This window comes from Lottia gigantea, assembly GCF_000327385.1.
Source record: "Lottia gigantea unplaced genomic scaffold LOTGIsca_36, whole genome shotgun sequence".
Classification (NCBI taxonomy): domain Eukaryota; kingdom Metazoa; phylum Mollusca; class Gastropoda; family Lottiidae; genus Lottia; species Lottia gigantea.
Genome location: NW_008709220.1, coordinates 2074132 through 2100861, shown reverse-complemented (window position 1 = coordinate 2100861; position 26730 = coordinate 2074132). Strand labels below are relative to the sequence as shown.

The following is a 26730-nucleotide window of genomic DNA, read 5'->3' as shown; positions in this document are numbered from 1 at the left end:
TTTGTCCTGATCACAGGTCCTTGAAGTTCTGTCAATATTAATAAAATATGGGCAATGTGGAGAAAATAGTGTCAATGTCTTTTATGTTGACACTATTTTTTCCACATTGCCCATTTTTATTAATACTGACACAACTTCAAGGCCCTGTGTCTTGATCCTGATTGTATCAAAGAGAACCTGTCCATTGACACACATTTACCTCCCAGACCCGCCCTAACCCTTCCTTGTCTCTCTTAAATTGTCTGAATGAGCCCTAACCATTACTTTTTCTACTTAATCACAATGCCGAGGAAATTTGGAGCCTCTCTTAGATTGTTTGAATGAGTATCAACCACTATATTTTCTACTTAGTCACCATGACCAATTTGGAATTTAACCATGTCCAAGAACAAATAATATGAAAGGGACCCACACTGTCATTGCAGTCAGTGCAGTAGACTGCATTCTCCGGGACACTGGCCTGGCCTTCTCTGTGGCAAAGACTAATATTATCAGCCCACAGACAAGACTGTAAACTTTATGAGATTATAATCAGATTAATGACCGACTAAACCTTTTGATCATTCAGCCATTTTATAGATCTACCTGAATCCACTCACCGATCAATCAATCAATTGAATTAACTTTCATTGATGCGAATCCTTTACGTTGCGCTTACTTCATGTTCAGGTGAACTTTGACCTCGAGACTGTAAAATGGACGTCGTAAAATATCAATGAAAATTTATTGGTTTTTAATCTATTCTGTAAATCTATGGTTTAAAATGATAATGACAGCAAATTCATTTTTCTTCGAGAAAAATTTGTCACTGTATCGTTTTCAAAATATTTAATTTTGATTACTTTTACGACATTAAATTTATTTGTGACACACACGTTTTGCGAATCCGGAAGTGAAGTTTTGTCTGATGAAATTGTAAACAAACACTGTTTTTCTGATATTTTGTGTTGAAATAGTTCAGTGATCAACTGGTAAGTATCGATTTTACTCATATTCACTGCAATCAATCAGCCAATTTGAACCAAAGGTTTTCCGATAACTGGGTATCTGCTGACCGGTGAGTTTTTTGACCAGACGAAAGTAAAAGTAGAGTCTTAAATTATAGTTGGAAGTTTAATTCTCAAACAGCTGTCAAAATATTTTTCGATCTAACTTTGTAAGGTTGAGGTTCTATTTCTTCCATCTGCATAGGCATATATAAAATTAGTGCAATATGGATGACATTTTAGACAACTGGCCGGACTGGGATGGTGAAAGGGATGTCATGATAATTAAGTAGGACTGGGTAGTATTCTTAGGTGACAAAAACCCTGTTTCCACTGAACATTGTAATGTAAAGCTGACTCTAAGCTAGTTTTCATTTGGCCTTTGATAAATTTCTGAATACTAAAAGAGAGGTTTTCGGTTCCCTAACTGTAACAGTTTGGCTTTTTCCTAATAGTGGAACAGTAGTAAAATCTTAAGAAGGGTCAATTTAAATATCTTCAGGTCAAATAGAGACATGATATAGACCTTGTTCACGCGGCCTCCATATTGAAACCAGAACAAGAATCGTGACGTAAACAAGCTAGGGTAACAGTGTATCAGCAATAACACCTCCTTCTCCAATTCTACTATCCCAAAACTAATCATATTTTACCTCATTAAAATCTAGATTGATTATGCTATTTAATGATACACCTAGATGAATTTTACCTTCACACACATTTCTGAGAAATTGCAGTTTTAATTTACTTTTAAGCCCTTGTCTCTTGGTTGATCGGGTGATCAGTGACGTCACATAGATTTACCCTTCATCAATCTTTTCAATGGATGACGTAAATTACATTATAAACCTCGCTTTCAGTCTCAATTAAGATCTATAGGAGGTGATACTATGTGAAGTTTAATAGCCTCTACTTGATACGGAAGTATCTTGTTTCATATTGACTATAATGACTATAGGTAAATATAATAAATAAAGAGTTAGAAGATTAAACGATCATATTTAGTCTATAAATCAAATATAAACTATCAATTTTTTAAATCCTGTCTCCAAATGGTCTAAAGGCTGATGGTGATTTTGTGAATTTAGTTTCTCAATGAATGTCAATAGAGAAAGCAGCCCTCTTAAAAAAAATCTGAAAAATGGAATGTTGAAATGTTAGTAGATACAGGAAGTTAAATTACATCATAATAAATATCATACACCAGATATTACTCTTCAGTTAGTCCATGTAATAAACTATTGTAATAAACTATTGTAATAAACTATTGTAATAAACTATTGTAATAAACTATTGTAATAAACTATTGTAATAAACTATTGTAATAAACTATGTTTTTTAACTTATTGATTGTAGATTACAATAGATTTCATCGTTATTATTTCAGGTACAGATATTAATAAGAGACTGTATCTGAATCAGATTGTAGAAGGTAAAAATGGCGGGAGCTGACGAGAAACTAGAGCTGATTAAACGGAATCTACAGGTTAGTTTCTGAATTTTACTTCCACCTTTCATGTCAATCAAATATCTTATTTTATGCTCGTTGATCATTTAACATTTTGACCAGATATTATAGAAACCATGTGGAATCATCAAAAGTAATGCTAAGTTATGTTGTTCCTAAGCTAATTCATTCTTTTATTCATTGACCAATTTGTTTTATTGAAAAAGATGTGATAAAACCTATCAGGGCTCTGCAAAAGTTAACAGAATTACACTAACTCTATAGATTAATGTATTTCACTGATCATTCATTCCTTCATTCATCTATTCAGTCACATAAATATTCATTCATTCTTCCACTTCTCCATTCATTCATTCATTCATTCATTCTGCCACTTCTCCATTCATTCATTCATTCATTCTTCCTCTTTTCATTCATTCCTTCATTCATCTATTCAGTCACATAAATATTCATTCATTCTTCCACTTCTCCATTCATTCATTCATTCATTCTGCCACTTCTCCATTCATTCATTCATTCTTCCTCTTTTCATTCATTCACTAATTCATTCTTCCACTTCTTCATTCATTCACTCTATTCATTCATTCATCTATTTATTTATTCATCCATCAATCTAATCCACCTATCTATCTATCTGTCTATCAGGAAGTTATAGGAGAAGATAGATTAAAGATAATATTAAAAGAGAGAGATGTTAAACTGTACTGGGGAACAGCCACCACTGGTAAACCACATGTAGCCTATTTCGTACCAATGACTAAAATAGCTGATTTCTTAAAGGCAGGTTGTGAGGTAGGACAGGCATTATTTTAATGAACGACAGTACACAAATTTCATTGTGTAATGGACTATTATATATGTTCTGGAAATTCAAGCCTTCAAATCCAGAATTATCCACGTTTGAAAGTTAAAAAGACAACTCGTATTTAATTGAGCCTCTGCTATATATAGAAATAGAAAGTGAAGTTCCTCGTTTGAGGTATATTTGAAATATATGCCATTTTTTTTAACTTTTCTAGTACTTGTGAAATACATTCAAGAAATGTGTAATGGACTATTATATATATTCAAAAATTGACAAAAAGCAACCTAAAACACCTTTTCAGGAAATGTGGTTGCTTGTGTTCACAGACTTTCTGTTGAAGCCTCTTATTGGCTGTATTCGCTAGCATACAATCAAATAAAATCGCTTCATTTACAAACTTCTATGATACTAGAAAGTGGACCCTTGCAGTCAAGGTATAAGATGAAGTTTGTAATAGCTTGAAGACAGCTTTGAATATTCATGAGTTGTTAACCTGCCATCTAGTGTGTAAAGTTAGTGTTATGGTGACGTTAACAATGTTCTCTATTTTGCAGGTAACAATATTATTTGCTGATTTACATGCGTACCTAGACAATATGAAAGCTCCCTGGCCATTGTTACATCTGAGAGCGGAATATTATCAAAGAATTATTCAATCCATGTTAAAATCTCTGGGAGTTCCGTTAGATAAATTAAAATTCGTCAAGGGTACTGATTACCAACTATCGAGGTTTGTCAAATTGTTTTTAGATTTGTTTCTTTTGTTGAATCATGTTTCTTATTCCTTAAAGGGTCGTCTGTTTGACCAATCATAACTTAGTCTTAGAAACGCAAATGTCTTTAGCTTAGCTAATCAGTAATAGTGTTCACAGCTCATATAGGACTTAAAGTTAACTTACTGACACATGTTTCAGATTCACAATCCTCATCAGGACAGTTAGTTTTAGCAATGGAGCTAATAATGTTTGTTTTGTATTTAGGTTTGTCAAATCAGCATCCCTTTCAGAGAGTCTACATAGCTAATAATGTTTATTTGGTATATAGATTTATTAACTCAGCATCCCTATAAGATGTCTAAAATTGTTTATTTGGTATATAGATTTATTAACTCAGCATCCCTATAAGATGTCTAAAATTGTTTATTTGGTATTTAGATTTATTAACTCAGCATCCCTATAAGATGTTTAAAATTGTTTATTTGGTATATTTTAGGGAATACACATTAGATGTATACAGGTTATCATCTATTGTAACAGAACATGATGCGTTGAAAGCTGGCGCGGAAGTTGTCAAACAAGTATCATCTCCTCTACTCAGTAGTTTACTGTATCCTAGTTTACAGGTAATGATATAGTTCTCGTACCACACAGTCTGTATTCTTGAGAAGTATGAATACAAAAAATTATCCAAAGACCCTTGAACATGGTGCTTTATAAAACCAATTTTTAAGATCTCTGAAGAAGGGAAATATTTTGAAATACAGTGAACGATGATGATATGCCAAGTTTCAAGTTGCTATAATCTCAAACCACCCTGTAGTTCTTTTTCATCTCTGGAGGCCTCAAAGAACATAAAGTTATCCTTAGAAATGGACTCTGTTTGTTTGTGTATAGAAGACAGTAGAAAGAAAGAAAGATATAACTATATTTTACAAGGATAACAACTTGGATTCACAGTTAACAATCCTTTCTACCAGCTGGTCCTTGACCAAACCTCTTGGCATTGATCTTTCCCGGATTATCCCTACCCATTTACAGCTGGGTTGAAAGACAGACAACAATTTTTAAAGGATAACAAGGATTTTGTCCTTGGTAAGACAGCTTGGGATTTATCTCTCATGCTTGTTCGTTGTTATGGTATTGACATGTCTTCATGAACCCTATCAGGAAGAGGGTTGACATGGAGAAAGCGACTTGTTGATTGGACGATAAATAAAGGTCTATGAACTGTAGGCTGTGTACATTACAGTTGATTAGCCGTATGAGGTGAAAAATGGCAGAACCTAAAACTTAGTTTCATTTCAATTCTTTCTATTTACTAGACATTAGATGAAGAATATTATAAAGCGTCTAGTTAATTGGACCTTGGTTCTGTAGATTTTGCATGTTATATCATTGCACGTTTTTATTAACTCAATATTGAGATGAAAGACAGGCCTTAAATATCTATTATATTTCTTTCTATTTACCAGGCATTAGATGAAGAATATTTAAAAGTTGATGCTCAATTTGGTGGAGTGGACCAGAGAAAAATCTTTGTTTATGCTGAAAAATATCTTCCACAGTTAGGATACACTAAAAGAATTCATCTGATGAATCCAATGGGTAGGTCTCCTGTTCAGTGACTTCTAAACTAATTGTATGAACTTTTCTTATGTTTTGGTCCATGTCCTGATCTTGAACCAGCTATTGAGGAGAGTTTACAAGGGGTTAGAATAGGATTTTTAAAGTTCAGAAACTAAGGATACCAGTAGGCCTGCAATATTAAGCTTAGATTTAGCCATACAATGTTTATTATATAGACACAGCTTTATAGAACAACAATCACTGGTTAAAGTTTTATACAACGTTTCGACGTGTTTCCCCCCGTCGTCTTCAGACACATAATGAGAAGAAGTGATGGGCAAACTATATATACATTAAACCTTTTTTATTGCTTATTTACCCATCACTTCTTCTCATTATGTGTCTGAGGACGACGTGGGGAAACACTTCGAAACTTTGTATAAAACTTAAACCAGTGATTGTTGTTCTATAAAGTTGTGTCTATAATATATAGTACTCACAATTACTAAATACCAAACAAAGATTTTGTACAATTGTTAACAAATGTTTTATAAATGTTCTATGCCTCGTTAGAGGATGATTTGATAAACAAATTTAATTAATCAGAAGCCTATTTCAGAAGTTTTTTAGTATAGAAATTGTGGTTATTTTTATTATTATGTTGTTATTAAAATGTAAAATTTTTGTTTTACAGTGCCAGGCCTGACTGGAGGTAAAATGAGTGCATCTGATCCAGATTCTAAAATAGATCTACTTGACTCTCCAGCTGATCTGAAGAAGAAGTTAAAGAAAGCGTTCTGTGAGCCTGGTAATATAGAGAATAACGGAGTATTGGCGTTCTGTAAATTTGTCCTCTATCCTGTTTATAACGGTAAGTTCAATGAAATACAGAATTTTCTTCGTATATGTATAGGATATTAACTGATGCAAGTTTTGACAGAGTTTAGAGGATCCAAGACAGAGAAAGCAAGGTTATAAAATACTGTGTTAATTTTGTATGTATTTCGGGAACACAGATAGCTACAATTTGAACCATTCTCATTTTCAATCCTACGTCTCTATGGTTCCTGCTATACCACTAAAACTAAGCTGAAATTTGGAATGGTGTAAATTGATGCTACCAGTTTCACAGATACATATAAAACCTCTTTTCAAACAAATTACCAAGAATGAAAAAAGTAGCTTTACTTCATCTCTGCATGTAATTAGTCTATTGAAGAGAGACAATGCCATGCAGTGTGTAATAAGGGACATTTTGCCAGGACAGTGATAAACCTAATTATTAACTATATTTATTATTTATCAACAGAGATTAAAATAGAAAGAACAGAAGAACATGGTGGAAATAAAACATACGATAATTTTACAGATTTACAGGAAGATTTTAGATTAGAGGTAATCATACCATTAATTTCCATTATATCTTGCTGAGCTACCAATTCTTGAATGTCTCTTCGTAAGACAGGGCAATATTTACTTTTTCATAAGCTTTAATTAGATTGAAGCTTTTAAAGGAAAAAAAAAAATCAATCTTTAGTTTTCATATTGAACTATAAACTGAGGCCCTGTTTGATACAGGCTGTGTATGTTAAAGGTTACTCAACATTTGAGAAGCTAAAAAGAGTATACCAATGCTGCTGTCTTGCAAAATTTCACTCATTGCACACTGTATGATGTCTATGTTTAAGCACATTCCTGATTACAAAAGGAGAGTGTAAAACTCAATTCTGCTTCTATTTCAGAAAGTACACCCAGGAGATTTAAAGGCATCGGTAGAAAAAGCATTGAATAAATTACTGGAACCAATTAGAAAAGAATTTGAATCAGCAGAACTGAAAAAATTAACGGCAGAAGCCTACCCCCCACCAGAAAGTAAGTTTTTATTTTTGTGTTCTAATAAAGGGGGTTTACAGGCCATCTTCCATACACTAAGCCTTGCCATAATCCATGCTCATTTCATGGTGGGACTAGAGAAGGTGTGATGAGAGATTATCGATACAATAGATAGTGACTATACAGATCTGGACAGTGTGGACGACATAATTCGCTTTCACCATTTCTACTGTTCCAATGGGAGCCGGGTTGGCTCAGTGAATTAGACGCTTGCTCGCTGACCTGAAGGTCTAGGGTTCAATCCCGGCATAGGTTGAGATAATACCTTCGGATTTTACAACCTGGTTTCCCCCTATCAATGATGCAGGTAAGAGGGGCTGACATGGAAAACACATCTTGTCGTTCAGAGGGGACAATAAACCGAACTTAAAAGTAAAAAAAATTTTTTGTTAGACCCGAGTCCGTTAGTAACACTTTAAGATCACTCAGTACAAATCAAGTCTGATTTTCGTGACTTTTTACACTTATATCTGCATTTATGCACAGTTTTTTCTCGTTTTCTCAATTTTTAATCATTTATTCATTGTCAAAGTACAGAAAGTTTAAAAACACACCCCAACTTCTCTGAAGTTAAAAAATGTTAATGTATTTTATGTTTTTGTAGAGAAGGGAGCGAGTGTTGAAGAAATCATTCCTAGTAGATTAGATTTACGTGTCGGGAAAATTATCTCCGTAGAAAAGGTACGTTGTATATCAGCAGATATCCTTTCTCTTGTTTTATCTTTTCACACCATCTTTTGATCAATATTTGTGGTATGTTTGAAATTGTAAGGAAAGTTAAAAGAATGGCCATGATTACTAGTGATCCAGTATTATTTTATTAGTTTAAAGATGGGTTTCCTTATTTTTTAGTGTCAAATTAAGCAAACTATTTGATTACCATGTATTCTTAATCATATCATTACGAGTTTTAACCAATCATAAATGTCCATGTGTGTACAGTCTGGATAAACAAAAAAAGACGTTTTGACCTTTCTTGATCAGTCACTCATTGGAATCTTGCTGACAATTGTCTTCTAATGTATCTTATTATGAATTAATATAATGAATACTGAGTAAATGTGAAATGAAGAAGAATGTATCTGTTTTTTTTTTTAAATTTCTGAGCTGTGAAGACTGATTTTGTTTTTCCAGCATCCTGATGCTGAAAGTTTATTTGTGGAGAAAGTTGACTTAGGAGAAGAGAATCCCCGTACTGTGGTGAGTGGTTTGAATAATCTGTATCCGATGGAGAAACTACAAGACCGACTAGCTGTGTTTGTTTGTAATCTAAAACCAGCCAAAATGAGAGGAGTTTTATCAGAGGCCATGTTGATGTGTGCTTCTACGTAAGTAGATTTCTTGTCCTATCTGAAGTTAAATAAATATTAACCAAGTTGATGCTCATTCGTATCTACGTTGACCATTCTCGCTATCGGTTTATTGTCCCATCTGAATGACTAGAAGCTTTTTCCATGTCAGCCCCTCTTACCTACATAACTGACAAAGGGAAACCAGGTTCAATTTCTCTTTGAGAGAAGTTATTATATATATATACCGGTATTGACTTGATGATTTAAACAATATTTATTCTTAATTTACAAGTAATACATGTGTTATATATAAACATTGGTTTCAGAAACAAGCCGAGGCTAATATTAATACATTACTAATACAAATATTTACAAATTATGAAAATATAATTATAAATATAAATATATATAAACAAAAGAAATGACAGCAGCGTTATTTAATATGTACATTGAAAGCGAATCATAAAGTAACAAAAATATTTACATTTATTGAAAAGGGTGAATAGGTATTGATATGATGTTTTTCAGTTTTTTTTGATGATTGTCATAATTGATTGTGAGATATAAGATCATCTATATATTTCCATCATATTTCTGTCATATTTTCATAGATTAAGACCCCCCAAACAATTCCCAAATTCCCAAATAAGATCGTTTTGAAAAGTAAACAATCTAATTATCTGCCATCTTTAATATGCTAAACAGTACCCTAGTAGCTCCTCCCACCGGGGAAGTTCCTTATAGAACTATACTTGATTGACAGCTGAAAGTTTCAACTTCAAGGGAGGTAATTTAGGAAAGAAACACAACTACAAGAAGATATAGGTCAAACACTCTTCAAGGGAGGTAATTGGGTGAAATATTACAGTTTTCTGAATATAAGATCGTATTTTTATACAGTAGATTATATTTAAATATTTTAAACTTTTTATTGTATAGGTCAGAAATTCTAAAATATACTTTAGGAGGGTAATTTAAAAAAAATAATAATGTTTTGATAAATATAGGTCAGAATTATTTCTTAGATTAAGGGAGATAACTATGTTACAATTTTTAAATGTAAACAAAGAAGTACCTTTCTTTGTAAGACATATAGAAGGAAGGCAAACATAAATAACACAAGATATATGGATATACTACTTCTGAGTTTATTACATACTAATTTCAAATACCAATATAATGATAGTTATACACAATTATATACAATATTCTTTGTAAGACAAATAGAAGGAAGGCAAACATAAATAACAAAAGATATATAGATATACTACTTCTGAGTAGTTACCTCCTAAAAGAAGTACCGTAAATAGACAATGGATGATTAATTAAACATTTATAAGAGGTAATTTTGGGATTATCAGATTATCGGGTTGTTTATAAAGTTATTGTAGATAAGCAGTGATTGTTGTCTTTATACTTTATTACAGTGATGTCATATTCTTTTTTTCTTTGAAAAGACATAGACTGACATGTTATGGCTCCGATAGAGGATATTAACCGTCGGTCTGAGACTCTGATACACCTAGAAAATCACTTTACAATCCGTTTAATAAGAGCCCTGTTTTGTGGTAACTTCGTCATAAAATTCTAGGTCAGTAAAGTTGAAATATTATCTGTGAGGCATTAAGATAGACCTAGATAGATACCAAATTTTGTCTTTTTTTTTCAGCCCTGAATCTGTGGAACCTCTCGAGCTACCAAGTGGTACCAGTCTTGGAGAACGTGTTTTCTTCGAAGGTTACGAACAAAATCAACCAGATGAAAAATTAAATCCCAAGAAAAAAATCTGGGAAAAATTACAGGTGAGTTGAATTGAAGGCAGACGTGTGTGTCCTGTTTCGCAAAAAAAAAACTTAACATAGCGTATATAAATTAATAAATATTGAAGTCTGTTTATTGACAAAGAAAGCCTGGTACAGAGCCCTGTTTCTCATAAAACTCATTATAAGAAAAAGAGGCCCATATACGTTCAATAAAACCACCAATATTATTAGTGATGGACAATCGGAAGAAAATAATAATCGATTAATCGAAATAATCAGAGAGGCATAATCGATTAATAATCGAAATAACGCACATCTTGTCTGGACGAAAATTTTTGAAGTGATGAAATACCTGCATTTGACATATTTATTCCCGTGACATTGGGTATAAATTCAGTATAATACCTTATTCAGCACAATCTATGACTACGATACTATTTATAATAACAATCATGTCTCATTAACTGTGTCGAATTTAATCAAGGTGTGACAAATTATCAGGTTCTCACTGTTTTAGTTACCGAATCTTATAATAAGTTAAGTTTAATTTATAATTAGAAAGTTTATATTATTAACAAAAAAACAAACAAAAAATAACATGACTGACTTTTAATACCTCTAAACCTACATCAACGTGCAAAATATGCATTTTTTGCACTTATTTTGGCCCCGCACTCCACTAAGATGACGTCATAGACGAAAAAAAAATTCATATTCTTTTTCGGCTTCGGAAATGCCTTGCTTTTTTCAAATTTCAAGAAAAGATCTCATTGTCCCACCCCTACTTCAACTGCTTTATAATATGTATTTTTCTATTTTTCAGCCTGATCTACATATATCTGGTGAGGGTGTGGCTCAATGGCAGGCGTGTAATATGATTACAAAACTAGGCATTGTCACTGTACCATCGTTAAAAAATGTTTCAATTAAATAAACTTTACAGCTTCACTTAACTTATAAAATATATCATCAGCTAAAATCAATCTGAGTTGTTTTTTTTATACGCCAATATATTGTCGTCTCCACTATTGGGTATTACCGTTACCTCTATTCATCATTATAATGTGGTTGTATATTGCCGTTACCTCTATTCGGTTACCTCTATTCGGTATTGACCGTTACCTCTATTCGTTATTATAATGTGGTTGTATATTGCCGTTACCTCTATTCGGTTACCTCTATTCGATATTACCGTTGCCTCTATTCGTTATTATAATGTGGTTGTATATTGCCGTTACCTCTATTCGGTTACCTCTATTCGGTTACCCCTATTCGGTATTGCCGTTACCTCTATTCGTTATTATAATGTGGTTGTATATTGCCGTTACCTCTATTCGGTTACCTCTATTCGATATTACCGTTGCCTCTATTCGTTATTATAATGTGGTTGTATATTGCCGTCTCCACTATTCGATATTTCCGTCACCTCTATTCGATATTACCGTTGCCCCTATTCGTCATTATAATGTGGTTGTATATTGCCGTCTCCACTATTCGGTATTGCCGTTACCTCTATTCATCATTATAATGTGGTTGTATATTGCCGTTACCTCTATTCGGTTACCTCTATTCGGTTACCTCTATTCGGTATTGCCGTTACCTCTATTCGGTTACCTCTATTCGGTTACCTATATTCAGTATTGCCGTTACCTCTATTCGGTATTGCCGTTACCTCTATTCAGTATTGCCGTTACCTCTAATCGGTATTGCCGTTACCTCTATTCGGTATTGCCGTTACCTCTATTCAGTATTGCCGTTACCTCTATTCGGTATTGCCGTTACTTCTATTCGCCATTGCTGTTACCTCTATTCGCCATTGCCGTTACCTCTATTCGGTATTGCCGTTACCTCTATTCGGTATTGCCGTTACTTCTATTCGCCATTGCCGTTACCTCTATTCGCCATTGCTGTTACTTCTATTCGCCATTGCCGTTACCTCTATTCGGTATTGCCGTTACCTCTATTCGGTATTGCCGTTACCTCTATTCGGTATTGCCGTTACTTCTATTCGCCATTGCCGTTACCTCTATTCGGTATTGCCGTTACTTCTATTCGCCATTGCTGTTACCTCTATTCGCCATTGCCGTTACCTCTATTCGCCATTGCCGTTACCTCTATTCGCCATTGCCGTTACCTCTATTCGGCATTGCCGTTATCTCTATTCGGTATTGCCGTTATCTCTATTTGCCATTGCTGTTACCTCTATTCGGTATTGCCGTTACCTCTATTCGCCATTGCTGTTACCTCTATTCGCCATTGCTGTTACCTCTATTCGTCATTATAATGTGGTTGTATATTGCCGTCTCCACTATTCGGTATTGCCGTTACCTCTATTTGCCATTGCTGTTACTTCTATTCCGTATTGCCGTTACCTCTATTCGGTATTGCCGTTACCTCTATTCGGTATTGCCGTTACCTCTATTCAGTATTGCCGTTACCTCTATTCGGTATTGCCGTTACCTCTATTCAGTATTGCCGTTACCTCTATTCGGTATTGCCGTTACCTCTATTCAGTATTGCCGTTACCTCTATTCAGTATTGCCGTTACCTCTATTCGCCATTGCTGTTACTTCTATTCAGTATTGCCGTTACCTCTATTCGGTATTGCCGTTACCTCTATTTGCCATTGCTGTTACTTCTATTCCGTATTGCCGTTACCTCTATTCAGTATTGCCGTTACCTCTATTCAGTATTGCCGTTACTTCTATTCGGCATTGCCGTTACCTCTATTCGGTATTGCCGTTACCTCTATTCAGTATTGCCGTTACCTCTATTCAGTATTGCCGTTACCTCTATTCGGTATTGCCGTTACCTCTATTCAGTATTGCCGTTACCTCTATTCAGTATTGCCGTTACCTCTATTCGGTATTGCCGTTACCTCTATTCGGTATTGCCGTTACCTCTATTCAGTATTGCCGTTACCTCTATTCGGTATTGCCGTTACCTCTATTCGGTATTGCCGTTACCTCTATTCGGTATTGCCGTTACCTCTATTCAGTATTGCCGTTACCTCTATTCGGTATTGCCGTTACCTCTATTCGGTATTGCCGTTACCTCTATTCAGTATTGCCGTTACCTCTATTCAGTATTGCCGTTACCTCTATTCGGTATTGCCGTTACTTCTATTCGCCATTGCTGTTACCTCTATTCGCCATTGCCGTTACCTCTATTCGGTATTGCCGTTACCTCTATTCGGTATTGCCGTTACCTCTATTCGGTATTGCCGTTACCTCTATTCGGTATTGCCGTTACCTCTATTCAGTATTGCCGTTACCTCTATTCAGTATTGCCGTTACCTCTATTCGGTATTGCCGTTACCTCTATTTGCCATTGCTGTTACTTCTATTCCGTATTGCCGTTACCTCTATTCGGTATTGCCATTGCCTCTATTCGTCATTATAATGTGGTTGTATATTGCCGTCTCCACTATTCGATATTTCCGTCACCTCTATTCGATATTACCGTTGCCCCTATTCGTTATTATAATGTGGTTGTATATTGCCGTCTCCACTATTGGGTATTGCCGTTACCTCTATTCGTTATTATAATGTGGTTGTATATTGCCGTTTCCACTATTGGGTATTGCCGTTGCCTCTATTCGTCATTATAATGTGGTTGTATATTGCCGTCTCCACTATTCCGTTACCTCTATTTGCCATTGCTGTGACCTCTATTCGGTATTGTTTTTATATTTTCTATGTAAATTTACACCATTCCAATTTTCAATCAGACGTCCGTGGTTCCTGTGACACGATAACAGTGAACCACCATTGATATAAACTCTCGTGTACAACTAGCTAGTAGATTGTGACACGATAACAGTGAACCACCATTGATATAAACTCTCGTGTACAACTAGCTAGTAGATTGGGACACGATAACAGTGAACCACCATTGATATAAACTCTCGTGTACAACTAGCTAGTAGATTGTGACACGATAACAGTGAACCACCATTGATATAAACCACGGTGTACAACTAGCTAGTAGATTGTGACACGATAACAGTGAACCACCATTGATATAAACTATCTTGTTCAACTAGCTAGTAGATTGTGACACGATAACAGTGAACCACCATTGATATAAACCACCGTGTACAACTAGCTAGTAGATTGTGACACGATAACAGTCAACCACCATTGATATAAACTATCTTGTACAACTAGCTAGTAGATTGTGACATGATAACAGTGAACCACCATTGATATAAACCACCGTGTACAACTAGCTAGTAGATTGTGACACGATAACAGTGAACCGCCATTGATATAAACCACCGTGTACAACTAGCTAGTAGATTGTGGCACGATAACAGTGAACCTCCATTGATATAAACTCTCGTGTTCAACTAGCTAGTAGATTGTGACACGATAACAGTGAACCGCCATTGATATAAACCACCGTGTACAACTAGCTAGTAGATTGTGGCACGATAACAGTGAACCTCCATTGATATAAACTCTCGTGTTCAACTAGCTAGTAGATTGTGACACGTAAACAGTGAACCTCCATTGATATAAACTCTCGTGTTCAACTAGCTAGTAGATTGTGACATGATAACAGTGAACCACCATTGATATAAATCACCGTGTACAACTAGCTAGTAGATTGTGACATGATAACAGTGAACCACAATTAATATAAACTATCTTGTACAACTAGCTAGCAGATTGTGACACGATCGCAGTGAACCTCCATTGATATAAAATATCTTGTTCAACTAGCTAGTAGATTGTGACACGAAAACAGTGAACCACCATTGATATAAACTCTCGTGTACAACTAGCTAGTAGATTGTGACACGATAACAGTGAACCACCATTGATATAAACTCTCGTGTACAACTAGCTAGTAGATTTTGACACGATAACAGTGAACCACCATTGATATAATCTCTCGTGTACAACTAGCTAGTAGATTGTGACAGGATAACAGTGAACCACCATTGATATAAACCACCGTGTTCAACTAGCTAGTAAATTGTGGCATGATAACAGTGAACCACCATTGATATGAACTCTCGTGTACAACTAGCTAGTAGATTGTGACACGATAACAGTGAACCACCATTGATATAAACTCTCATGTTCAACTAGCTAGTAGATTGTGGCATGATAACAGTGAACTACCATTGATATAAACTCTCGTGTTAAACTAACTAGTAGACTGTGGCATGAAAACAGTGAACCTCCATTGATATAAAATATCTTGTAAAACTAGCTAGCAGATTGTGACACGATCGCAGTGAATCTCCATTGATATAAACTATCTTGTTCAACTAGCTAGTAGATTGTGACACGATAACAGTGAAACTCTATTGATATAAACTATCTTGTTCAACTAGCTAGTAGATTGTGACACGATAACAGTTAACCACCATTGATATAAACCACCGTGTTCATCTTGCTAGTAGATTGTGGCATGATAACAGTGAACCACCATTGATATAAACCACCGTGTACAACTAGCTAGTAGATTGTGACACGATAACAGCGAACCATCATTGATATAATCTATCATGTCCAACTAGCTAGTAGATTGTGACACGATAACAGTGAACTACCATTGATATAAACTATCATGTACAACTAGCTTGTAGATTGTAACACGATAACATTGAGCCACCATTGATCTAAACTATCGTGTACAACTAGCTAGCAGATGGTGACACGATAACAGTGAATCTACCATTGATATGAACTCTCGTGTACAACTAGCTAGTAGATTGTGACACGATAACAGTGAACTACCATTGATATAAACTATCATGTACAACTAGCTAGCAGATGGTGACACGATAACAGTGAATCACCATTGATTTAAACTATCTTGTTAAACTAACTAGTAGATTGTGACACGATAACAGTGAACCACCATTGATATAAACCACCGTGTACAACTAGCTAGTAGATTGTGACACGATAACAGTGAACCACCATTGATATAAACCACCGTGTACAACTAGCTAGTAGATTGTGACACGAAAACAGTAAACCACCATTGATATAAACTCTCGTGTACAACTAGCTAGTAGATTGTGACACGATAACAGTGAACCGCCATTGATATAAACTCTCGTGTACAACTAGCTAGTAGATTGTGACACGATAACAGTGAACCACCATTGATATAAACCACCGTGTACAACTAGCTAGTAGATTGTGACACGATAACAGTGAACCACCATTGATATAAACTCTCGTGTTAAACTAACTAGTAGACTGTGGCATGATAACAGTGAACCCCATTGATATAAACTATCTTGTACAACTAGCTAGCAGATTGTGACACGATCGCAGTGAATCTCCATTGATATAAACTATCTTGTTCAACTAGCTAGTAGATTGTGACACGATAACAGTGAACCACCATTGATATAAACTACCGTGTTCAACTAGCTAGTAGATTGTGACATGATACCAGTGAAGCACCATTGATCAAAACTATCCTGTTCAACTAGCTAGCCGATTGTGAACATTGAGAAACACAAGATTTTCCACTGAAAGACCAATAATTTTTCACGAAAGCGGTACAGTTTAACCCCCCCCCCCCCTTTAACCCCACATCCCATCCCTCGTCCTTTACGGAAAATCGAAATTCGTTTTTATTCGCCCACATCTCTTTATGTGGACGTATTTTGTCGGCACCATCGCCCGTCCGTCCGTTGCTTGTAACATTTGCTTGTAAACGCTCTAAAAATAGATTTTTTGATGGAATCAAATGAAATTCGGTATGTGTATACATATTCATAAAACGAAGATCAAGTTCGAATTTGAGCTATTTTCGACCGTTAGAAGCAGAGTTATTGCCCTTGACCCAAAATCTTGAATATGCTATTACTCTCTTAGTTTTCAATCGATTTTGACGAAATTTAAAATGGATGTTATTGGACTGAAATCGAAAGGTTTGAGAAAGTTTAGTTTACTCCTGATTAAATTTAAGGCTTTTTCAAGATTTAGGCCTCTTACGTCCGTTTTGAGGAATTATCGCCCTTTAACCTCTATACAGTAAGTGCTTCTATCAACATCACTTGCTCGTAAACACTCTAAAAACTAGAGTGTTTTAAGGAATCAAATGAAATTCGGTATGTGCATACATATTCATGAAACGAAGGTCCGTCGGTTGGTCGGTCGGTTGGTCCGTCCGTCCGTCCGTCCGTCCGTCCGTCCGTCCGTCCGTCCGTCCGTCCTTCCGTCCATCAACATTTGCTTGTAAACGCTCTAAAAACTATATTTTTTGATGGAATCAAATGAAATTCGGTATGTGTATACATGTTCATTAAACGAAGATCAAGTTCGAATTTTTTCGGCCGTTAGAAGCAGAGTTACTGCCTTTGCCCCAAAATCTTGAATATTTACCATCCGCATGCCGTGGTGGGCGTATATGGCTGTGGTCCACTATCTTATTAACCCTAGTTACTAAAACATACACTAGAATAGAAATTATACCTTTATTTTTAATTCTCTTATATCCAAAACAATAATAACAATCTATAATTTACATTGAACAGAAATACAATAATTCTTTTATCTTGATTATTTACATCTAGGAATATTTTTTCCTAGGAATTTCTTAATTAAACAAATCAATTTTGATTTTTTTTAATTGGCAGACCTTGAGATGTTTGTTACTGAAACAAGATAAGTATATATCATACCTTTCAAGGCCACGATTCTCCAGTTTCGCAGGTCAGTGATCTCAGAAACGGAAATTGTTGAGCCAATGCCAAATTTACACTATGTTTCCGGCGGCCACGACAATCACGATTCAGGCCACGGTGGGGGAACCGGAATGAACGTGAGACAACACAATTGTTAGTTGATAGATTAGTAAAAGAACAAAAAGAAAAAGTGAAATTTCTAGTTAAAGATATCTTTGCAATTATCGTACTGATCTGGTACTTCTGAAGACTATTTACGTATAATCAAGTGAGGAATTATTTATACTGCAGAAATTAGGAGCTTATCTTTTATGTTACTGGGCCTAAAAATATCTGTTTTTTTTACCCGATTACTTTTTAACCGGTAAAACATGGATACGGGGCTGCCATATTGCCTACAGGTACACGTGAGAGGGACTGACATGTAACAAGAGTCGTTCTGGGTGGACAATAAACCGAGGCCCCGTGTGCTACAGGTTGTGTACGTTAAAAATCCATCGACAGTTTGAAATCGAAAAACGAGTTGGCTAATGCAGCTGTCCTAGCAAAATTTCCCTCATTGCACCCTGCATAATGTTGCCTGTCTTCATTAGCCCACATGGTACAGAAAAGTAGGACGTAAAACTCGTAAAAATTCATTTCATTCCTAACGCCCATGTCTGTTTGCTCCTTATTATTATTGTAGACTATAGACGGTCTTCTTATAAACTTTCAGAACAATAAATTAAGACGTATTCACACTGAATTCACAATGTCAAGCTATTGTAAACTTTGTTTTATAACTTTAACTGCAACAGCCATCACAGAAGTTTGTAAATGAAGCGATGTGATTGGATTGTACGCTATCGAATACAGCCAATCTAAGAACTATTCACATTGAATTACGTTGTGAGCGAATTCCTTAGTCTGAAACGAAGAGTCGACAACGTCACTACTAACAATATAACTGACTACAGGCGGCGGCCGCAAACTTCTCTCTTTTCTCCAATATTTTGGTGTAAACATTCTTTTGATTTCGTCTCTAAAACTTTTATAAACAACAGAATACACTAAAACATTAATAAAACTGTTACTATTAGCAACCCACATAAAGGTAAAATCAGCGATAGGTGGCGCTTTGATACTTGGTAGGTATGAAGTGATGCTTACGGATATGACGTATGGACCCCAACATATGAAATACAGACAGGTCGTGGCCATTAAAATCTTCAGAGCTTTAGTATCTCGACTTCCACGGCCTCTCACTCTAGCTCCGACGCTCGACGATAGGCTTGTGTCCGACTTCCGTAGATATCGAACGATACAGAACGTGCTACATGCGACTACGATTCCGGAAGAGATCGGAAAGACGCTTGTAAGGATACAGAAGAGTGGAAAACCCCAGTAGAGTCCACAAATTCCTTCGATTGTGTTGAATTTATAGTAGAGAAAATCAGGCACTAGAAAGTTTGGAATGATAAAAGATATCATAGAAATAATCCAAAAACTGAATAAAATAATTTTACATCGAGTTTTAGTGAAAACCGTTTGATAATGTAAGGCCTTGACAATGGCGATGTAGCGATCAACGCTTACTAAAGCCAGGCTTAAAATAGATACTACGACTGATACTCCGTGAGCGAATCCGGCTATCTGACAGAAGATTTCTCCGAACGGCCAGTACCCGAGAATAGCGACCACGACACAGGGTGAACACGACACCAATCCCACCTCCAAATCGGCGTATCCCAAATTACTCAAACACAACTTAGCGTTGGCAGACATCCGGGTTCTTCTTAGTACCAATATATTGATAATATTGGAGGTGATTATAAACACTGTAACGGAAGTGACGACGAGGATACGAACTAATTGTGGTATATCAGGGATTAAAACAAACGGTGTCTTCAACTCTGTTGAATTGGTCCAATATTCGGTCGTATTGTCACTCGCCATTTCCAAGTTTTTTTGGAATTCTTTTCCGAATATCTAGACGTCTGTTACAGTTGTCACTTGTTCAGCAAAATGGAACCAACTACACTACTGAAACTAGAGTATGATTAACGAAACGTTGTCTTCTATCAAAGTTATACCCATAAAAATCATTCTGTTTTTCACCAAAATCAATGATTGCTAGGTATTGGCGGCTGGCAGGCAGGATAACGGCGTTAATTTCCTTACATGGAGATGGAATAGCTTAGTCGTTGTTTGTAGTTATATTATCTGCTAGACGATTATGTGCCGTGGGTTCGAATCCTTCCCACGAAAAAAATCAATTGTTATGCCGGTTAATCAGGTTTCAACTTTTAATCCTTACTACCAGATAAATCCCATTCACAACGATACAATTCTCCAGTAGGATATTCGTCTTATTGACACCCTGCTATACTCTTTGGTAAGTTCATTGAATTTAAAGGGACAGATGTGCCAATTTCCGGGGTTGATTTTAGTCTTGAATATATGTAAATAGTCTTCAGAAGTACTAGAAATGTACAAAAATCACATAATTCCTTTAAAAATACTATAATAGCCTATATAACAACATGTAATATTGTCTAAGAATATCAATTATATAGTAAGACTAATCAACTGTGTTTCATGTTTTTAATAATCTTAGATAATATGACAGCTAATATAGTTAGATCATTAAGTTACCCAATGTATATGAATGGAATGGCGACTATAATATAATATAAATATGACCAGCAAACATCAGTCGTCACCAATTCATATTACATTGTACAACATTTCAGGTAAGAACTATTAGATCTTTTAGTATTTTATATTCTTAATATTTAAATGTCTTCATATGTAATAGTTATATTTTACCAACTATCTTTATATATTATATTGTATTGTATTATTATATGTTAGACCAATTCATATTACATTGTACAACATTTCAGATCTTATTATTTACAAGTTAAATCCAAAACCCGAACTCAAGCATCAAAGACAGTCCCGACACTTGGGCTTAGAAAACCATTTTAACCCCCAGAGCTACACAGGCGAAACCCCCCTTACTCCAAGTCGTTGCTACGGTTCAGTATCGATCACCCCCGTCGATACTACTGACTATTAGTGCTACCAATTAATACCACAAGTCGCACTAATAAAATACTTCAAACTAGGAATTTCACTTTCTATTTCTATATTATGATTTCTTTTCTATATATGGCAGAGTCTCAAGAAATGACGAATCGTCGTTTTAACTTTCAAACACGGATAATTCTGGACACACATGGATTTGAAGGCTCAAATTTCGACGGTGAGCTGTGACATTACTGATTAGCTTAGTAAAAAAGTTTCTGAGACTAAAGTACAATTTGTCAAATCTGTTCCTTTAATATCTGAAATATTTCGGTAAATGGCACAATCCGCTTTCAGTATCTGAACTTTCCTGTTTCGTATCCTCATAAACTGTACAATATCTGAACTTTCCTGTTCCGCATTAACTGTACAATATATGAACTTTTCTGTTTCGTATCCTCATTAACTGTACAGTATCTGAACTTTCCTGTTCCGCATTAACTGTACAGTATCTGAACTTTCCTGTTCCGCATTAACTGTACAATATCGGAATTTTCCTGTCTCGTATCTTCATTAACTGTACAGTATCTGAACTTTCCTGTCTCGTATCTTCATTAACTGTACAGTATCTGAACTTTCCTGTCTCGTATCTTCATTAACTGTACAATATCTGAACTTTCCTGTCTCGTATCTTCATTAACTGTACAGTATCTGAACTTTCCTGTCTCGTATCCCCATAAACTGTACAGTATCTGAACTTTCCTGTCTCGTATACTCATAAACTGTACAATATCTGAACTTTCCTGTCTCGTATCCTCATAAACTGTACAATATCTGAACTTTCCTGTCTCGTATACTCATAAACTGTACAATATCTGAACTTTCCTGTCTCGTATCTTCATTAACTGTACAGTATCTGAACTTTCCTGTCTCGTATACTCATAAACTGTACAATATCTGAACTTTCCTGTCTCGTATACTCATAAACTCATTACTAGAGAATAACAATAACTGAACTTTTCTGTCTCGTATCTTCATAAACTGTACAAAATCTGGACATTCCTGTTCCGCATCCAAATCAAGTCAAATTCAAAACAATCTGTCCTGATGAGTACTGTGTGTCCAAAACACAGATAGAGTAGGCGTTTAAAGTCTGTGTAATAAAGACACCTGATTGGTATTAAGGTGTCACTGTATTGAGATGATTTTCAACGAAAACACTGGCCCGGGTCACAGAGCAATAGATAATCCTATTAAATATTTGAAAATTAGATGTAAGTATGATTTAGTTAAAAAGACACACACAAGCTCTGACATAAATATACTGTATATAGAAATGACACCAGTCGTGAAATATTTCTGATAAAATAACTCAAAATTTCTCTCAGGTAAAGCCAATTAGTCCTTGTCTATAAAATTCAGTTTGAATTGTTGATGTATATTGTTAGGGTTAGATATTACTCACTAAATTATACTAATAAAACAACATTAAAGACAGACAGTCAATCAGTTTAGTTATCTATCAGTTGTTGGAATTGATGGGTTTATTGATTTCTAAGGTTGATTAACAATGTGTAGTATTACCTGACAGATTTTCCTGATAGGGACGTTCAATGCAAAATGATTGCTGGGAATACCTTACAGCCACGTCACATTGAATTGTGACCATTTGCGATCTTACCGTGACTGAACTGCACTATGTCGCCTCCAAACGTGAGGAAAACTTAAAAACAATCAATGTGTACAATAGCTGTTAAAAATTGACTCATATGGCAATAAAAAATCAACTGTCAACTTTGATACTCTATTATCAGAAAGCAAATTTGTTACTTAAATTTTGTCTGGTTATTCAAATATTTTCCGCAATAATTTGTTTGAAGAAATCTGATAGGTAGAGAAGTAAACTCTTTACCAATCAAAATTAATGACGATAATATGGGATTGTGAGAGCAACGGTAGAATATAAACAATATAATGCTACCGGTGCATAATGAACACGGGTATGACGAGAAATTAAGAAATAGTGAGTGATATACAGGGGAAGAGGGTAATGAAACCGATTATAGATCCTGTAAGGGGCAATAATCCCTATATAATAACTACATACTGGAATTGATTCTATTATATTTTGGAAACTTTCCTTCACCAATCTAGATCATGTTTCTCAAAATGCCATCGTATATTAACGTACGTTCTATATTATAACTATTTGGTAACGTCAAAATTAACATTTTTCTTCACTTAACGTGCTTGTTTAGTCGTATGAGTTCTAGAGAAATGGGTAGAGAATAAGTAATAACTACATAATGGAATTGATTCTAGAGATTATACTATATTAGGGAAGCTTTCCTTCACCAATCTAGATCATATTTCTCAAAATATCATCGTATATTAACGTACAAGCGTAAACGTTATTAATTAGCGATTTGACAACGTCAAAATTAACATTTTTCTTCACTTAACGTGCAAGTTTAGTCGTAGGAATTCTAAAGTAACGGGGTTAAATAGAGTTGTGTCTTTTAATCAAAAAAAGTGTTCATGTTTTGTGTATAAAACCTACAGAAGGAAGTTTAATCAAGGTCGTAGTTAATAATAAATAATATAATATTACAGAAACAAAACGTAATGTTATAGAAAGTTCATTGCGTTTTTTCTAGAAGAATAGAATACAATGTACAATTAATCTGTAAGATGGTGAAATATTAGGTGTACTCAGTTAATTATTATAATTTCAATTAATAATTAATTAGGCCTACTTTCTCAATATTATGGTTAATGGCGTACAAAATGTCATGTAATTATTCTTCTCGACGATAACAATATTTAATGATAGAACTGTGTTTCGGCAGTTAATTCGAAGATCATAAGCTAGCCCAAAAGGGTACGAGGGACGGAGGTAATGGAAGGGGGGTTGAGGGGGGGAGCTGATTGGTTGAACATTGACTCCAGCACGACGAGACTCGTTGTTAGTTATTTTGATACACCCACATATCGGGGTGGGAATAAATATTTATTATGAATTATTGCTCTTGATCTTGAAATGTTTGTAAACACTCTAGAAGGCGCAGTTCTTGACGGATTTTGTTGAAACTTGGCATGAGTGTTTGTATCACCAAGGATGAATCCTATTGAAAATCAGAAAAATTGTAAAATAGTTAGTATGAGTTATTGCTCTTGGTCTTGAAAACGCGTTTAATTTTAGCTTGTTAACACTCTAGAAGGTTTAATTATTGACAGATTTTGACGAAACTTGGTTTGAGTGTTTGTTATCACCAAAGGATGATCCCAATCGAAAATCAGAAAAATCGAAAAATATTTAGTTTGGGTCATTTCCCTTGTTCTTGAAAACGCGTTCAATTTATAGCTCGAAAACACTCCAGAAGATACAATTCTTGTCGGATTTAGATGAAAAGTGATCAGTATCGCATCAAAAAGTTCAAAAGAAGTGTAAGACTGAAGGTTGAATATTTCATACTGGTGATTGTTACTGTACTGCCAGTTAGCGTATCTGGCAAGCTATCTTTTACGACTGATTGCATGTATTCTGCCCCGTATGTATATAAAAATCAATCAGCAAGTAGAGGTTCGCAGTTGAGGGCCATGAAAAAAAAACCTACGTATAAACCATATAATAATATAGTCTTGATGTAGTCATAAATTGATGTGATTTGGAATTTGTAAAGATAAGTCACCTTGAATCCACCTGAAACACTGTGTTTTAATGCACGAATGAGCTTTAGAGTGGAAATTTACGCGACTGGGATTCCGGAATGACGTTAAGTGATTAGTTAGTACTCTCTCCTCGCTACCTAATTAACCAATTAGTCATTAACTCGGCATTAATCTCCTTATTGGTCGAACAAACAAGGAGACAAGGTGGAAAATGTGAAAACTACTTGACACCTTTTCAGTCTAATCAATAAGTATGAGTCCTATCCCTTAAAGAGACAGACAAGAAAACGTACTGAGGGAAGTTAAAGGGACATTTTTGCCATCCAATTGACCAATCGTATCTTAGTCTCATTAACCAGAATGTTTTTTAGCTAATTATCTAATCAGCTAATAAGCTAATCATTTTCACAGCTCATCGGTTTCACAGCTCATCGTTTTCACAGCTCATCGTTTTCACAGCTCATCGTTTTCACAGTTCATCGGTTTCACAGCTCATCGTTTTCACAGCTCATCGTTTTCACAGCTCATCGTTTTCACAGCTCATCGGTTTCACAGCTCATCGTTTTCACAGCTCATCGTCAAAATTTCAGCCTTTAAATCCAAGAATACGACACAAGAATGTGTTTGAATCTTTTCTTGAGACTTGAATGATATATAAAAAGAAATAATATATCGAAATAAAAAAATGAAAATTTGGTGTGTTTTTGAAGGAATTATGTGATTTTTGTACATTTCTAATACTTCTGAAGATTATTTACATATATTTGGAACGCAAATGACGCACCTGTACCTTTAATCAAATTCGCAGTTATTAATAAATAATATAATATTACAGAGACAAAACGTAATGTCATTGCGAGCCTTTTTTTTTTTAGCAAAGAATGTACAATGGATCTGTGGGATGGCAAATATAAGGTCTACCCAGGGAATCATTATAATCAATCACCTTCTCAATATTATGGTTAATGGCGTGTAAAACGTCAGGTTCTTTATTCTTCTCGACAATAAAAATATTAAATATAATGACAGTACAGTAAGTGTTTTGATAGTTTGTTGGAAGAAGCTACGTTAATAATAATGATAATGTTAATAATGATAATAATAATAATAGTGATAATAATAATAATGATAATAATAATAATGATAATAATAATAATAATGATAATAATAATAATAATAATAATAATAATAATAATAATAATAATAATAATACTAATAATACTAATAATAATGATAATAATAATAATGATAATGATAATAATAATAATAATAATGATAATAATAATAATAATAATAATGATAATAATAATAATAATAATAATGATAATAATAATAATAATAATAATAATGATAATAATAATAATAATAATAATAATGATAATAATAATAATAATACTAATAATGATAATGATAATGATAATGATAATAATAATAATAATAATAATGATAATAATAATGATAATAATAATACTAATAATGATAATGATAATAAAAATAATAATAATGATAATAATAATACCAATAATGATACTTATAATAATAATAATAATAATGATAGTGATAATAATATATAATGATGATAATAATAATAATAATAATAATATAATAATAATGATATGATAATTAATAATAATGATATGATAATAAATAATAATAATAATGATAATGATAATAATAAAAGTAATAATAACAATAATGTTTATGATAAAGATAATGATAGTGATAATAATAATGATAATAATAATGATAATATTAATAATAATAATAATAATAATAATGATAATAATAATGATGATAATGATAATGATAATGATAATAATAATAATGATAATAATAATAATGATAATAATAATAATACTAATAATGATAATGATAATAATAATAATAATAATAA

At 34.3% G+C, this 26730-nt stretch overlaps 5 protein-coding genes across 5 annotated transcripts in view; 3 read left to right on the top strand and 2 right to left on the bottom strand.

Annotated features, from left to right (window-relative positions):
- The first annotated feature begins 2372 nt into the window (after window positions 1-2372).
- Window positions 2373-11473, top strand: LOTGIDRAFT_217054 (hypothetical protein). Its single transcript, XM_009058922.1, has 12 exons — window positions 2373-2472; window positions 3100-3246; window positions 3814-3989; window positions 4472-4601; window positions 5451-5583; window positions 6239-6415; window positions 6854-6939; window positions 7287-7416; window positions 8042-8118; window positions 8572-8765; window positions 10399-10531; window positions 11316-11473. The coding sequence occupies exons 1-12, from the start codon at window positions 2425-2427 to the stop codon at window positions 11424-11426; spliced, it is 1542 nt and encodes a 513-aa protein (XP_009057170.1). The 5' UTR covers window positions 2373-2424; the 3' UTR covers window positions 11427-11473.
- A 682-nt stretch (window positions 11474-12155) lies between these two features.
- Window positions 12156-12719, top strand: LOTGIDRAFT_87692 (hypothetical protein; the record flags this gene model as incomplete). Its single annotated transcript, XM_009058799.1, has 1 exon — window positions 12156-12719. A coding segment is annotated over one exon (564 nt), but the record flags the coding sequence as incomplete, so codon positions are not given.
- A 576-nt stretch (window positions 12720-13295) lies between these two features.
- Window positions 13296-13856, top strand: LOTGIDRAFT_87855 (hypothetical protein; the record flags this gene model as incomplete). Its single annotated transcript, XM_009058800.1, has 1 exon — window positions 13296-13856. A coding segment is annotated over one exon (561 nt), but the record flags the coding sequence as incomplete, so codon positions are not given.
- A 5166-nt stretch (window positions 13857-19022) lies between these two features.
- Window positions 19023-20090, bottom strand: LOTGIDRAFT_162903 (hypothetical protein; the record flags this gene model as incomplete). The annotated part of the gene is made up of 1 exon (XM_009058921.1): window positions 19023-20090. One exon carries the CDS (start codon window positions 20088-20090, stop codon window positions 19023-19025), a length of 1068 nt encoding a protein of 355 aa, XP_009057169.1.
- Window positions 20091-25899: 5809 nt separating this feature from the next.
- The window catches only part of LOTGIDRAFT_162902 (hypothetical protein), a gene marked incomplete at both ends in the record, with an annotated part of 4327 nt that continues 3496 nt past the window's right edge, over window positions 25900-26730 (bottom strand). Inside the window, one exon of the mRNA XM_009058920.1 lies at window positions 25900-26366. Coding sequence (XP_009057168.1) covers window positions 25900-26366 — 467 coding nt within the window. The remainder of the gene's footprint in view (window positions 26367-26730) is intronic.